Source organism: Aquarana catesbeiana, linkage group LG08 (assembly GCF_042186555.1).
Source record: "Aquarana catesbeiana isolate 2022-GZ linkage group LG08, ASM4218655v1, whole genome shotgun sequence".
NCBI classification, from domain to species: domain Eukaryota; kingdom Metazoa; phylum Chordata; class Amphibia; order Anura; family Ranidae; genus Aquarana; species Aquarana catesbeiana.
In genome coordinates this window covers 75,774,530-75,791,102 of record NC_133331.1, presented here as the reverse complement: position 1 = coordinate 75,791,102, position 16,573 = coordinate 75,774,530, and the positions used below count along the sequence as shown (strand labels likewise).

The window sequence follows — 16,573 nt, the reverse complement described above, 5'->3', positions numbered from 1 at the left end:
ATTCCGTTCCAAGCAGGATTTGTCTCAGCTTTTCCAGACTTTTCTGCGGAGGTGCAAAAACAACGCTCCAGATTCACGGAGGTCAAGCGGCGCCTACGAGCACAACATATAAAATATGCAATGTTGTTTCCAGCTCGCCTACGCGTTGTGGGTGAGGATCGAGCATATTTCTTTGAGGACCCAGCACTTGCCTCGGAGTGGATGGATCGACGAGATGCAGAGAGGAACAGACCAGCCTAAAGTCAATGCCGACACGCAAAGAAGGCTAGGTGAGACTCTAGGCCCTCATACAGTCCTCAAAACTTACAGTGCGTACTGTATCCTAAATGAAGGCCTTGGCCCCTATGGGAACTGCAAAACACCATTTGATGCTATTGCACCGCGGTAGAATTCTTGAGGTGCTTTTGTACTAATCACTCTGCAGTGACTCACCTATGCACTGTCCGATTAGACCACATCCCCTGCACTCCAGCATAAATTTTGGTATGGCCTGAGCTGGGTCGTCCCTACTACAGTTTTTCTCCCTGTGACTTTACCTTACCCAAGAAAAGGTTTTTTTTTTTTTTTTTTTCACCGTTCTGCCTTTTCCCCCCAGATCCCCACACTCCAAGATTGGTAACAGCTTTGTTTAAAACAGGAGGGGGAGGAGGGGAGTGGGGATACCAGTTTATTGTCAATAGACATTTGAGCACAATGTGTTAATAGTTTGTTATTTAATGCTATATACCACATATGAGCGAAAGAATAGAGCATTTCTTACCATTAAGTGTTTAAAACACACAGAGTCTAAAATCTCATTGCTGGACTATTAACCAGCGTTTTTTTTTTCGTCCCTACCACTAGTATGGTATATTGACATCGATGTGGCCCGTTAGGCTTCAGCCGATGGCAATACAGGTAGTGCGTACTACTTTGGATTGCAGCAGTAACATGTTATTTACAAGTAGTCACACAGGTTATGGGTTTGAGGCTCCAGCCAAGTTTGGGTGGCTGAGAGCAGGGAGGGGGAATGGGAATTGTTTCAATTAAGTTTACAGAGCATGTGTTATGAACTGTTGAATTATGCTGGTAATGACTGTGTATGGTATTACTTGACACTGAGCTGGGATGTTCTATGGGGGGGGGGATGTGGGGAGGGGATGAACCTGTCCTGGGAAGATGCATCCAGACGTGCCCCTATAAATATCCATATGACACATATGACTAACATAAAGTTCCTAACATGGAATGTCCGGGGAATCCGAGATAGAATCAAGCGTACTGCAATTTTTAACTGTCTCAAATCCTATCATGCGAATATAATTGTGTTGGTGGAAACGCACATTACAGGCCAATTGCAGATTGCGTTGAAGCGCCCATGGATAGGGTGGGCGTACCATGCCACGTACTCCTCCTACTCAAGGGGGGTCTCTATACTTATCAACCAGAATACCCCATTTGGTATAATCTCAGTGCGGACAGATCCCCAGGGCAGGTTCATCTTCCTACATTGTACTATCAGTGGTTCACAATACCTGATCCTTTCCTTTTACATACCCCCACCTTATAACTCTACTTTAATCACTGAAGGTTTACTGTATATGTCACAATACCCTGCAATCCCTGCTATTTGGCTAGGGGATTTTAATACAGTCCGAAACCCTAACAGAGACAGACTGCAGTCTACTCAATGCACACAAACCCCCGACTGTACTATATTTGGGCGCTTGATGTCCAAGTTCTCTTTAATTGATACATGGAGATTTAAGTACCCAAACAATCAGGCCTTCTCATGCTTTTCGGCAACACACTCTACAATGTCTCGCATAGATTTCATACTAATCTCAGAAATGCTTCTCCCATTGTTATCAGACTCAGGATATCACACTTGATCCCTATCAGACCACGCTCCTTGTTGGGCTATCCTACACCTCGCCCCACATGCAGGATCCCACACATGGCGCCTCCATCCCTTTTGGCTGTCTGCCTTAAATGACCGGGTGGATGTCCAAGAGGAATGGCAATATATTTTCAACCGAAATAGGGGTACTGCATAGAAGGATATGGTGTGGGAGGCATTTAAAATACACGTCCGTACAATCCTTTCCTCACGTATAAATAAATTGAAGGCCTCGTCGAAAGTTGCACTCCACCTTGCCTCTGAAAAAGTAGAATTGGCAACTAAAGAATTTAACCTAGAACCCACCCCAGCCAATGTATCAGCACTTAAATTACAAACCCGAATTTTAAACCAATTACATTTTGAAAAAGCCAAACAAAAACTTTTTTTCTCAAAACAACGGGTGTTTGAAATGGGTGAACGAGCGGGTAAACTGTTGGCATACTTGGCTCGCCAGGACACTAGTCCTCCGGTGGTAGTATCCCTGATAGATTCACATAATGAACTCTTAACAGACCCTACATCGGTAGCAACAGCATTCCGAGTATACTATGCTGATCTTTACTCCTCCAAAGTGAGGGTCACTATACACGAGACCCAGTCTTTCCTTCACGACATACCGTTTCCCCAAATCTCAGAACCCCAGATGAATGACATGGAGGCCCCCTTACTGCGAATGAGATTGCGGCTGCAATTGCATCCCTAGCCCCAGCAAAAGCCCCTGGCCAAGACGGCATACCTCTGGACTTTTATGCAGAATATTCCGAGGTATTGGTCCCTGAATTACTAAAATTATACAATCACATTTTTGAATCTGGGTCCCTACCTAAATCCCTCCGGCGAGCAGTAATCATAGTAACCCCTAAATCAGGAAAGAATCCCCAATATCCGGACTCATACTGCCCAATATCACTACTCCAAGCGGATATTAAAATTTTAGCAAAAGTATTGGCCAATCGACTCAACCAAATTATTCTCTCCATTATCCATCACGAACGGGGTTCATGCCTGGAAAAAATACAGCTATGAACCTACGATGTTTATATATGAACATCCAAGCAACCCACGAGAACATAGGAGACCGAGCAGTGGTGGCGTTGGACACCTCTAAAGCGTTTGACTCCGTGGAATGGGAGTATTTGTGGGAATGCTTTAGGAGGTTTGGATTCGGACCCAGATTCATTAAGTGAGTACAGTTATTATACTTCTCACCAGAAGCCAGGGTGCTTGTAAACGGAACGTTGTCGGACCCTTTCCTGTTGGAACGTGGTACCCGTCAGGGCTGCCCACTATCCCCACTCTTGTATGCCTTGGCGAACCCCTGGCCATTTCCCTTAGGACACACCCGGGAATTCGAGGTCTCAGGGTCGGGAACCTGGTGGAGACGGTGAGCCTTTACGCTGACGATATGCTTTTATATCTAGAAGATACTGGCCCGTCTCTGCAGGCGGCCCTGCAAACCATAGAGGATTTTGGAAAGCATTCAGGTCTGAGTATGAATTGGTCTAAATCACAAATTATGCACCTAGACTTAACATCACCCACGTGCCAATCAGCCTCCCTTCCATTACAGAGAGTTGCATCTTTCAAATATCTAGGTGTACAAATTACTAGAGAATCCAAGGAATTTATCACCAATCATATTGAGCCTTTATTTACATATATTAAATCCCGTACACAATCTTGGGCGAGACTCCCACTGGGAGTGATGGGGAGGATCAACCTCTTTAAAATGATACTACTCCCAAAATTTCTATACATACTCTGGAACTCACCGTTACTTATTCCCCTAAAAATTTTCAAAGCCCTAGACCATAGTCAACTCCTTTATATGGGGATCCAACAGGCATAAGTTGGCTTGGAATACCCTCAAAAACCCTACTACCACCGGAGGGGCTGCCCTTCTGGATTTACACGTTTATTACATAGCTGCGCAGATCTCACACCTCTTTCACCTCCATAAAACTGGCAACGACAGATACTAGGGGTGCAACGGATCGTTGCCGATCCGTGATCCGTACGGATCACCCTCCGCGGATCGGCACACCCGCGATCCGCGGAGCACTTTTCGGCCTCAGCCATAGGAAAGGCCGCGGCTTCGGCCTAGCTCCGGAGCCGGCGGCCATCTTAGTACACCCGCAAGCGGCCGCTGTCTCGACAGGAAGTGACGTTTCGTCGCCGCCATCTTGCTACACCCCACACTCCTGCACAGTACAATAATGATAGAGTGAGAAGGGGGCAAGCGGACATCTTGTTACACCCACCGGAGTTTTAGATTTAAAAGGCATTTTCAACACAAAACTGAGCTTATATGCACAAATACTGTATTTATGCATATAAGCTCGGTTTTGTGTTGAAAATAGCTTTTAAATCTAAAACTCCGGTGGGTGTAACAAGATTTGTGTGTTTTTTTTTTTTTTTTTTTTTTGCTAATCCGAAAATGATCCGATCCGTGACTCTGATCCGAGGATCGATCCGATCCGTGAGATTTTTGATCCGTTGCACCCCTAACAGATACCAGGCTTTAGTATGTAAAAGACCAAATAAAGATATATATTCTCCCTTACAAGTAATATTTAGAGGTAGTGAGGGTGGGAGAGGAGGAATGGCTCAGAACCATCTGCTACACCAACATAAAAGAGTTTGGGAGATTGCGCTTAAACTAACTGGAGCTGACTTCCATCATTCACACACACCGTTATGGCGTAACCGCCAACTAAAAGAATTACAGCATATGCCGAGTGCCACAATGTGGGCATCTAAAGGAATCACATTTCTATTTAAGGTACTTACACCGCTGGGGGTAAGGCGCTTTCAGTCACTCAGAGAGGAGTTTGACCTACCGGCACATATGTTCTTTGGCTATATGCAATTAAGACACGCTCTACAGGCCCAATTCACAGATGGCTTCCCCAACACACAAACGTTACCCATGGTTGAAGTAATCATAGGTGAAGAACCAGCTAAATTAATATCCAGCCTCTATAGTATCATAAGGACAAGTTCAGTAGCAAGAATCATAGATAGGGCTAAAATTAGATGGGAAGATGACATAGGCCCAATAGATGACTCAGATTGGGAGGAGGCACTGGAGAATGTCAAAAAATCATCCCCGACACTTTCTGAACGACTGACTCAGCTATATATCATCCACAAACCTTACCTTACTCCTTCACAGCTAATTAAATTCTCTCATGAGCAAGATCCAAAATGTCCAGGGTGCTCAGCTGACCCGTGCTCTTTTATCCATTTAATATGGGAATGTCCGAACATTCAGCACTACTGGACACAAGTTATAACATTTTTACATGACCACATGGGCTCACCTCTACAACTTGACCCCAAAACATGCCTACTAGGTATATTGCCGGACGCCGATACTGAAAAGTATTTGGCAACTTTCCTCTACGAAACCTTATTTAGTGCCAGGAAAGTAATTGCTAGACACTGGATGAGGGCTAATCCTCCCACTATTCAAGCTTGGATTGGTGAAATAAATAGGACATTACTGTACAAAAAGGTATTATATAGCCATAGGGGATGCCCGGCTAAATACAACAAAATTTGGGATAGGTGGCTTAACTCGAGTGAAACCTGTGTGGAGTAACTAACCAAACATGGGAATATTTGGTGTGTGCATTACTCACATTATACTATTTACCTGGATGAAACCTGTGAAATGCCGTAATGACTATTGGACATAGTTGAATAATAACAAAAGAAAGAATATAGGGATATTCAATACACTGTATTAGAAGTCGAAATTACAAATGTGAACGCTCCAATGTAATGAAAACTGTACCTAAATTATGGGGGTCTTTCTTTATATTTTTATATATTTCTTTTTTATTTCTCTTTTTTGTACTAGTGTAATTTGGCTATCTGTATTGATGTAATATGTGTACCCCATACATGTATATATGTTTTTTTATCAGTGAATAAACATGCTCTTGTTTAAAAAAAAAAAAAAAAAAATTCTAATTCTTGTTACTACTTAACCAATTGCTGTGTCATTCCTGGTCTCTATGCACCTTGAGCCTTTGGGTGTATACATTGTACAAATACTGAATTTGCAATAAACATTCCGTACCCAGCCAAGTGTGTAAGTGTGCATGGGGCTTTTTAGTGTATGGCCACAGGAACAGGGGACCCAATACATCCAGTGGCTCCTTGTTTTATTTTTTATTTTTGTAACATCCTATTAGGGGCTCATTAGAAGTGTAGCACCCTCTAGCTAGTTTTACTTGAGTTTGAGTTTGAGTTGTTAGTATAGGTAAATTGGCTTGGCTGAGAGCCAAGCTGGGCTGTGAATCTGGGTCAGGGTTTAGTGACTTAGGGCTGGATAACTCAGCAAGCAGCCACTCTGGTGCCTCCCCCTGTTCTCTGGAACATTGGAGAATGTTCTGGAAATGGTGGTGGAGACTAGGAGGAGCTGCTTGGCATATCATGCAAGCAGGGCAGTCGGGTGGAAGATTGGAGATGGAGTGCTGAGAAGGTTGTCGGTGGCCCTTGATGGTGCCCCCTAGTCTGGGGGGTTACCTTGAGTCTGGGGCTCGGGTGCTGGAAGATTCCTCCTAAAACACATGGAGCAAGCCCTTCCTGGAGGCATGGGAGCAAGGAGAGGACAGCAGGAGCAGGTCAGCATGTCTGGGAGATCTCCTGAGAGTCAACTGGGTGGGCTGGTGAGTGTCGTTTTAGAGGACTGGGAATGTCAGTCTGGAATAGGGTATCCACCTCATCCCTTTAAACTCGAACACCTTTGAATTACACAGGTTCTGAGGCTAATTAATTGCAGATAAGGCACCAAGTGAGTTTAATTACTACCTTAATCAGCAACATAACCTGTGTAATTCAAAAGTGTTCGGATTTAAAGGGATGAGTAGCAACCCTAGTCTGGAAGACTGTGGAGAAGATAGCCTGGCGGGCTGGGGAATGGGGCAGCTGCAGCCAGGTGGGTTGGCAGTGCCTGAAGAGGTGGTGCTGGGATCAGTAACCACAGGAGTGATGCAAGCTGGACACTGAACTTTTTGCTACACAACCAAGGGGCCCTGGGGCCCGGCCTGTAATGGGCCATTGCTTCATCTGACTGAGTAATTGTTGCATAATTTACAGTGTGCCAGCTGGGTTCTGTAAGCAAGTGTGTGCTGGAGGAAGAAGAGAAGCTGTATATAGAGACTGTATATAGAAAGAGTTGTCCCTGAAAGTTGAATAGGCATCCCATAACTTCCCATCCCCATCCAATTTTATTAAACCTTAATAAACCACAAAAACAAAGTCACGGACTGTTCTCTGACTCTGGAGTGCCTGTGGAAATTCAGTGCGCCTGGCTGTGGGGTGGGGGGTCCCAGTAACTTGCAGCCCTTAAGGGGGTGCAGTACAGAAGCCCATGCAGTGGGTGTTTATATGTGTGTTTATGCACCCCACAGCTTCAGCCCAACCATGCAGCCACCGCCAGCAGCCTGCTAAAAATCAATTCCAGGAGCAGCTGTATGTATCCTTCTGCACATCTGAGCATGTACATCTGTACAGGGAAGGATGCATGGCCCTGGACAAAGTCTGTCTACATCCAGGACCCTACACCTGTCCCAGTACAGATGTAAATGCTTGGATATGTGGGAAGAGCTATAAAGTTGTTGTGTTTGTCAGACGGTCATTGATTTTTAACAGTCGGTTGGCGGCGGCGGTTGTTTAGAACATCTGTCCCTACCTAGTACATAAACACATACTGTACAGGGCTCTGTGCTCATGTGAATGACCTCTAAAAAGAATACATAACATATTTTAACCACTTGACCTCCTGAAGATTTTACCACCTTCATGACCAGGCCATTTTTGTCTATTTGGCACTGCACTACTTTAACTGGTAATTGTGTGGTCATGCAACGCTGTACCCAAACAAAATGTAATTTTTTTTTATTTTCATAAAAGCTTTCCTTTGGTAGTATTTGATCACCACCGGGTTTTTTATTTTTTGCAATATAAATGAAAAAAGATCAAAAATTTGGAAAAAAGACATTACTTTTTACTTTGTCTTTGATCAAACAAAATCTCAATAAGTTTATATTGATTGGTTTGCATGAAAGGTGATCAGCGACTTATAATGGGACTGTGATAGTGTGGCAATCTGACACTAACTGACGCTGGGGGGAACTGAATAACTGCCACTGACATCACCAGTGACCCTGATACAGTGATCAGTGATAATACTATACACTGTCACTGTACTAATGACACTGAGTGTGAAGGGGTTAACATCTAGGGCAGTGATGGCGAACCTTGGCACCCCAGATATTTTGGAACTAGATTTACCATGATGCCCAACTACACTGCAGAGTGCATGAACATCATGGGAAATGTAGTTCCAAAACATCTGGGGAGCCAAGGTGCACCATCACTGATCTAGGGCAATCAAGTGGTTAAACTATGTGTAATATGTATAAAGTGTGCTGCCGATGAGAAACAGAGAGATGGTTCTCTCTGCACAGAGCTCTGTGTTGATTGTCAACACGGAGCTATGGGCTGTGATTGTACACAACCGATCAGCAGGTCCCAGCCATGAATCATTGGCCAAGACTTGCTGAAAGGTTCCTGCTGTGTACAATCACAGTGGCTCCCGTATGGGCAAGCAGTTACTGAAGTCCAGGATGATCAATGAACTAGTGTTCACCAGCACGCCTGCAGTTCGTTGAGAACTACAGGTCATCTGCTGCAAATGGTACATGGTACTTGTAGTCTGTTCATTCACAGGACACTGTGAATGAACGATGCGGCCATGTGGGTGGAGCCCCACACGTTTGCACTATATTTCAATTGTGACAGTGGGTGCGGGATGAAGATCCCTCGCCGCTGTCACAATGGGGGATCAGGTTAGAATGCCGGCAGGTACTTTAGTAACATGTTACATATTGTACACTGAATATGGGTGTAACATGTTACTAAAGGTGAATTTATCTTTTAAAGCGGAGGTCCGCCCACCGTTGCAAAAATTAAAAGCCAGCAGCTGCACATACTGCAGCTGCTGACTTTTAATAATCGGACCCTTGCCTGTTCTGGAGTCCAGCGATGTCGGCACCGCAGCTGATGTTTCTATCAGCTGTCGGGTGCATGCCGCCTCCATTGCGAGTAAGGAAACCCAGCAGTGTAGCCTTTCAGCTTCATGCCGGGAACCATACTGCGCATGTGCTCCGCTCCTCTCTCCTACTGGCCCGGAGACAGGGGGAGGAGGAGGGAGCCCCAGCCGTGACATCAATCCCCGCGGCTGAGGCTCCCGGAAGTGAAGAAAGCATACCTGTGAAAGACAGGTATGCTGTCCCCCCTCCCCCCCCGAAAGGTATCAAATGTGGCACCGGAGGGGGGGAGGAGTACAATGAGTGGAAGGTCCACTTTTGGGTGGAACTCGGCTTTACGTGTCAATTTTTCAAGGGTTAGACAACTAGCTTGATTAAACAATAGTGCAGCATAAACCTCAGGCCAAATCCAATTCCTGCATTTATGAATCTCAGATTAGCCCCAATTCCAGCACCTATAGACCTCAGATTAGCCCCAATTCCAGCACCTATAGACCCCAGATTAGCCCCAATTCCAGCACCTATAGACCTCAGATTAGCCCCAATTCCAGCACCTATAGACCCCAGATTAGCCCCAATTCCAGCACCTATAGACCTCAGATTAGCCCCAATTCCTGCACCATTAGAAACATGGGGAATTTTCATTCATACTAGCTACAGCTGACAGTTCCTCTAGGAGGAAGAGGGTAAACAAGCAGCTTCTTCATGTAAGGACCTCTAAAGTTGGGCCCTAGCTGGTACTGAGAGGAGGGCCGGCACCCAAATGGCAGTGACATCAGGCAAGCCTCTGTAAAATATCAGGCTTTGTAAATGACAGCCTACTTACCACTTACAGCTGTTGCAATGGGGCTGTGTTTACAAGGGGCATGGGCCCACTAGAGGACCCCTTGGTCTTCTGGCTTGCCAGTCCACCCCTGTGCACATCCTGTGTGACAATCTTCCAGGTGCAACTGAAAATGACATTGCATGCCCACCCTGCCCATGTCTTAGGTTGTCTATCACTGAATTAGACCCACGTTCTCTATAATCTATTCTATGCTAGTCCTAATGGGAAGCAGGGCCATTTATAAGGAACAGCATACAACACTGTTTGTTTTTTCTCAAGCTATTAATAATATGAAACTTACCTGATTGCTTGGTGACATCCAATTTATATTCTTTATGAATATGGCTTCTAAAGCCAGATCGTACCTGTAAAAGCAATGATAATACATTGACATACTTTGGCTTCAACAGCTTGTCTTACAGTTATGAAATATATAGTCCAACTGATTGTTTTAGCTTACTGCACTTTACATATCTATATTGCTAGTTGCAGTTTGAAATAGCATTTCATTAGGGATCCATCACACTGCTGGCACATTAAATGCTCAGTTTTAGAATCTGGCAGTAATGGTGTAGAAACAACTATCTGCAGACCGTAAAATAGGCCTGACAGCCATTGTATACTTTTGATAGTAAATGTTTTGCCATAGAGAAGGCACCCTAAAGAGTCTCTGTCTCTAGAACAAAACAATGCTGCACCTAGAGTTATCTGTATAGTGGATAGCCTGGAGTTGCCTGCAGTTGATTAAAAAAACCTAAATATATGGCCAAACCTCAGGCCCAGGGGAAAGCTGTTCAGGCTGCAGCTGCCTAAGAAGGGATTACCTCTCAATTTACAAAGATTTCCCCTGACTTCCTGTTGTAGCTCCTGGAAGTGCAAAAGAAATCTCCCCAAACAGACAGACAAAAAAAAAAAAAGTAACAGAGAATTTTAACTATTGGTGCAAAAGTTTTCCCCTTTAGGTCATTGGACTAAAAAGGTCATTGGCTTTTGTTCTCTTCAAGCAGGGTTTGCATTTCCATTCAGGTCTAGAGGAATGCAAAACCGACTTGAAGCAGGCAGTGGCATCACTAACTTCAGGCACCCAGGGCACAAGCCCTGCATCTCCTGGGAGGTGCCCTGGAGTCCCCAGTGCCACAATTACCCACAGCTGCTGTAGCCACCATCACTGTCTGCTAGCTGCCTGCCTGCCACGGACAAGACTAGGGTACCTTCCCCTACGCTCCTCCTCGACTCTGGTCTGTCATATGACACACATGAGGAGGAGACTGGGAGGAATGGGAATAGTGCTAAGATGGAAGATTTGGGAGGGTTAGAGGATCAGCAGTAATGCAATGGCATTTTACAGCAACGGAATGACATTTTTTCCTTCCAGTTACACCACTGATGAAGGGATGATTTTTTCCTTACTGTAACACTACCGATGCAGGGAAACTTTTTCCATCCAGAGACACCACCAACGTAAGGATATTTTCCTTTCAGTGACAGCACTGACAAAGGGACATGTTGGGACCTTGCACCAATGTTAAACTCACTTAGCACATGTCACAACACTTACGTACATTTCTGTTATTAGCCCCAATCCCATCCTCCAGCTGGGGGGAGGGGGGGTGCAATTTGCTATTTTCACCCTGGGCACTGGATGACATTGTCCCAGTAGTGGATGGCATCATTCTGTCATGTCTTGTAGCTAGGGCATTGCTTCCAGTTGTTACTGTTCACTCCTACTATCACAGGAGTGAACTTCCAAACACTGAGCTTAGAGCTACTGTGTCAGTGGAAAAAAATGCACGTGAGGGAATTTGAATCAGAGAAATGGCTTGCTCCTATGCTGATAGGGGTGAGCAGTGACAGCTGGTAGTCTCTTAGCAACGTCCTGGCAACCAGGTAGGACAGAATTTATACATAGTCTTCAGAAAGTACATCCAAAAAACACACAGTTCAATCTCCTGTGCTGTGCAGTAGGCCTCTATAATTGTGAACTCTTTACTCTGACACTTTGAAATGGATAGTGCACTCCTCGCTGCCTTCCACAGACTAAGAATCCAAAGCACTGGAACATGAAAAAAACAGAAGGTGCGTAGGCCTAGCGCATTATGTTCAAACAAAGGCTTAGCCTTTATTAATATACAAAAATAGGTATTATACTCTCAAAAGAAGACTTGAATAAAAGCATATCCTAATAATCCTCCACATAGGTCCATAAAACCGTCCGCATCACATGGGACTGTCCCTTTAGAGGCATAGGCTAATACGTTTCTCTTCTTCAGAGCCTCATGGGTACATAAATAGCATTTGGACAAAGCTGCAAAGTTTGTTTTAATCTACAGACTCCCTGTAGCTGCATGGGCAGTTTTTGGTAAAGGAAAACTATGCTTTTAGGGTCCATGCACATTGAGCGTGAAAAAACTCCAGCTCCCTTGGCAGAAAAAAAAAATGCTCACTTTGAGCATTTGTTGTTGTAGCACCTTGTAGTCTGCTACTAGAATAGTGCAGGCAAATGTATTTATTCATTGTAAGTATGAGTCTGGAATTGGGTCAGGGTTTACTGCAGGTAAGGCTGGATGACTCATACATGCAGGTCTCTGGTACCTCCTCCTGTATCTGGAAGTTTGGAAAAACTTCTAGAAGTTAGTGGGCGGAGGCCAGGAGGGCTGATCTGCATACTTGAGGGAAATTGGCCAATCCCCAGGCAGAATGTCCTGGCAGAGTGGCTAAGGCAGCCCTTAAATACGGATGAGTCATGCTAGCAGGGGTGTCAGGTGGAAGAGTAAGGAGGCTGTCAATGGCCTAGGAGAGATCCCCTAGGTCTGGGGGGTGGTCTCTACCTTCAGGCTGGGCTCGGACTGGCTTAGGAAGACCTTTACAGCATCACGGTTTGTCTAGGAGTCTCCCCTGAACAGCAGTGGGAGCAAGGAGGATAGAGTAAGTACATCAGCATGCCCAGGGATTTTCATTCAGAGAGATTACCACATGTAGCAAGCTTTCCAAAAGGGCTGTGTTGTGCTTAACCCTGTTTTTCTCGCTCTGGAAGATCTTCAGAGCAGTCAGGAGGGCTCATAGTGCCTGCAAGCAGTGGAGCTGGGAGTAGTTCTACTTAGGAGAGGATGTACTCCTGCATGCAGTATGCTTTACTTTTGTGCTATTTTCAAGAGAGGCCAAGAGCTCCTAGTCCGTAATGGACTTTTTCTATTGATCCACAAAAAGACTGTTGTACAGAAGAAGGAAAGCAGTCCAAAATCTCTTGTACAGAGGAAGTTCTCCCCATTTTTTGTTCTCTGATTCAAGTTGGGCATCCCATAAATCCCTTCACCCCATCCAAGTTGTTACCCCTAATAAAGCATCAAAACAAAGCCAAGGGATTGACTTCTTGTGTTTGGATGAAAGCCGAGCATGCATGTTGCCTGGCTGTGCAGGAGTAGGAGCGCCAGTTACCAGCAGCCCCTGCGGGGGTAGTGCTACATTGTAATAGCATTTAGCTGCATTTAGCATTTTTTTCTGCCAGAAACTGCCCTAAGAAATAAAAAAAAAACTGAAAACAGAAGGGTTTTTTTTCATCCTCTAATCACTGAGCCTAAAATATGCCCCTAGCTGCTTCCTCAAACAAAACACCAAATTGCTGTAGTCTTTTTTTAAGCCAGTGTGCATGGATGCTTAATAAAAGACTGTGAGCAGGCAGGTAAGTTTATTTTATTTTCCTGACGCCACCATGGCAGCATACTAGTGATAGGCTCTGCCTCTCTTTCACTCCCTCAGGATCAATGAATAGCATAAATCAAAGGCCTAGTTAGGCCCCACCCCATTCTTCTTTTTTTCCTAATACCTCCACTCACCAGTGAAGAGTAAGCAGTACTATGTCCCCACCTCCGCGCAGCATCTGGCTGGGTTGAGCCTTTCCCAGTGCGAAGTCCCAGCGCTCGGGCCGATAAATTGCGCTAAACAGCCTGGGAACCCTTCTGTGGGTCTTGATGGGGTCCTGCAGTGTTTCCTCTTTAGGAACGAAATCTGCCAGTAAGTAAGTGTCTGCGGGCTGAGGCTTTGGGGGAGCCGGCTAGTTCATTCATTTCACTCCTTTGGTCGCTTGTATCTCACAGGGCTGCCTATCCCTTTTTTGTTTTTCTTTTCTGTCTCCCTATATATTCCCCCTTTTTTACCTTGATCTTTTCCTTTTCTGTGCCTTCTTTGGCTCCATTTTTTTATTATATTTGCTCCTTTGCTTGTTTTATTTATTTTCGGTACTTATATAGTGCCTTCAATTTACGCAGCGCTTTACATATTCATTGTACATTCACATCAGTCCCTACCCTCAAGGAGCTTACACTCCCTAGGTCCCTAACTTACATTCATACATACACATACTAGGGACAGTTTAGACAGGATTCAATTAACCTACCAGCATGTCTTTGGATCCTGTGCTGGACTGTTTTCTCTGTGCTGGAGGTACTCTTGATGACATCATCGGGCTGCGCCAGTCTGCACATGCAGACTGGCTGGCAGGAGTACCAACCGCCATTTTTCTTTTGGGAAAAGCTGCCCCCTTATTAATAATAAGGGTCAGAGTCACAGGGTAGATCTATAGATCTCTAGGGATAATTGGAGGTTTGGTCAGGCAGAGCCTCCTTTGCCTGGCTCTGGATCATTCTTCCCTCTGCTTCCTGGGACAGGTGAGCTTTCCTTCAGTGCCCCCTGCTGTTTGTTTCAGGTATGGCACAAAAAAAAACCCTGTTTTGTATATATGTGTATATAAATATTTGTATGTGTATGTATGGGCAATAATTTATTTATTTCCCTTAGACTTTTGTTTAAAAAAATTTAAAAAAGGAACACTTTTTCATTTTTTTTTTTGTCACCAATGTATATTTTTCTCTTGTATCTCTAAACCTTTCACTCTCTGATCCTATTTTCGTTTTCAGCTATCCTTGTTTTTTTCAGCTGGCCATCCTATTTGTCCTCAAACCATGAGTCAGTCACCATTTATACAAAAGACCCTCAAATTCAAAGGTAGGAGACCATCATATGGTAAGTTTCAGCAAAAGAGTGCCTCCCTTTGCGGATTGCTTTGAATTTTTTTCAGCCCCGCATGCTCATGCTCTCTAAGTTCAAGAGCCATGGAAGGCGGACGTTCTTTGGAGGAATGTAGCCCTAGAGGTCGCTCCCATTCAAGGGGAAAGTTCCAAGGATGATGTCTTATTGCTTCTTCCTAGAGCAACGCTACCATCCCAACAAAAGTCCTGAAGTGCCTGTGGCGCAATACCTATGCCCAAGAGGCTGGTGAGTAGAGACTGCCAGGAGGAGTTCGCAGTTGACAGGTAACACCATACCTCCCAACATTTTGAGATGGGAATGAGGGACACCTACTAGCAAATGTATGTAAAAATATATAAGTGCAAAACATAAAAACTCAATAATATGTTTTGCACTTATATATTTTTTACCACTCATGGAGTCATTTACTTGCTCTCAGTAGATTGTGGTTTTTACTACTACCCACATGTATTCACATCTATGTGTGTATTTTCATACAATTAGCGCACTTTATTTATTTTTTATTTTTCATGGTATACACAGATATTGGTGTATTTTGTGTGCAGCTTTTACCTTTGACCTTTTTTGCTCTGCAGCGCAGTTTTTCTTTTTATTTTTGAGCAAATGTATGTAGGCATAGGACACACACCCTGCCACACCCCTTTAAAGGTGAATTAACCCCCAAAAAAGGTTAATTAAATCCACAAGTGCTTTGTTTACCACTACTATTCCTTTATATTGGCTATTAAAATGTACAAATGCAGCAATTTAGAAATTGGATGAAAGGTTTAGCACTGGAAAACACCTTTTGAAAGATTAAAAGTGCATTTTATAAACAACTATATAGATCAGAACAAAATGAGGGACATATGAGGAGGAATGAGGGACAGAGGGACATTGCTCCAAATCAGGGACAGTCCCTCGAAATCAGGGACAGTTGGGAGGTATGAGTAACACTCAAATATCATTGTTATTGAAGAGGGTGGTGTGAGATTTTATGCAGTACTTATTTCAATTATCTCGGCCAGGCAGACCCCTCCTAGTTGCCTGTCACTAGAAGAGCATCCTGGCACCTCGGCAGGTGGCGTTAACCCACTTAGTTCTGCTACTCTGGTGAGTGCCTAGCCTGTGGATAGTAGTAGGTCCTCTTCATCAGAGGAAGGCCCGGAAGTGCTTGGCTTCAGTTTTCCCTCCATTGAACTATGTATCCAGACAGTCAAGCAGGCCAATTGTATGGGTAAAGCCATATTCACCCTTTCTTCAGATCGGCAAAGTCCGGAGAGAAAATCTCTGCCTACAGTAGCTACGATGTTTGAAACTTTGGCCTGCGTTTTTTTTTCTCAGGCAAGTTCGGTGTAAGATACCTTATAACAGGAAATCTCTGTGTTGGTAGGAAACTTAACAGGAAGTCCGTCCTGCTCCCACAAGATGGGAAGCAAAGGGATAGGGAATGTTCCTCCTCTCAGCAGGTTCTATTCTTCTAGGCAGATGGGCTGCTATAATACATACATATCAGACCTGGGGGGGGGTTCGTCCTGATTCCATTCACAAAAAGAATATACAGGCTTCAGTTAAATCCTGTATGTAGTTTGCAAGGGATGGTCGCTAGCATCCAGTTGTAGATCTGAAGACGTTAAACTTTTTTATCCCCTTAGAGATCTTCAAAATGGAGTCCATTAAACCAGCGCAGCCAGATGGCAAAATGCTATTTTTGGATCTTCATCTAAACATCTCAAAATATTTCTTTCTTTTATAATTGGTAAGCTTGCGATCGGC

At 44.4% G+C, this 16,573-nt stretch overlaps 1 protein-coding gene across 1 annotated transcript in view; it reads right to left on the bottom strand.

Annotated features, from left to right (window-relative positions):
* LOC141105853 (alpha-2-macroglobulin-like) overlaps nt 1-16,573 on the bottom strand; it is a 368,197-nt gene that overhangs the window by 206,473 nt on the left and 145,151 nt on the right. The window contains exon 12 of the mRNA XM_073595997.1: nt 10,074-10,137. Within this exon, the coding sequence (XP_073452098.1) occupies nt 10,074-10,137 (64 nt within the window). The remainder of the gene's footprint in view (nt 1-10,073; nt 10,138-16,573) is intronic.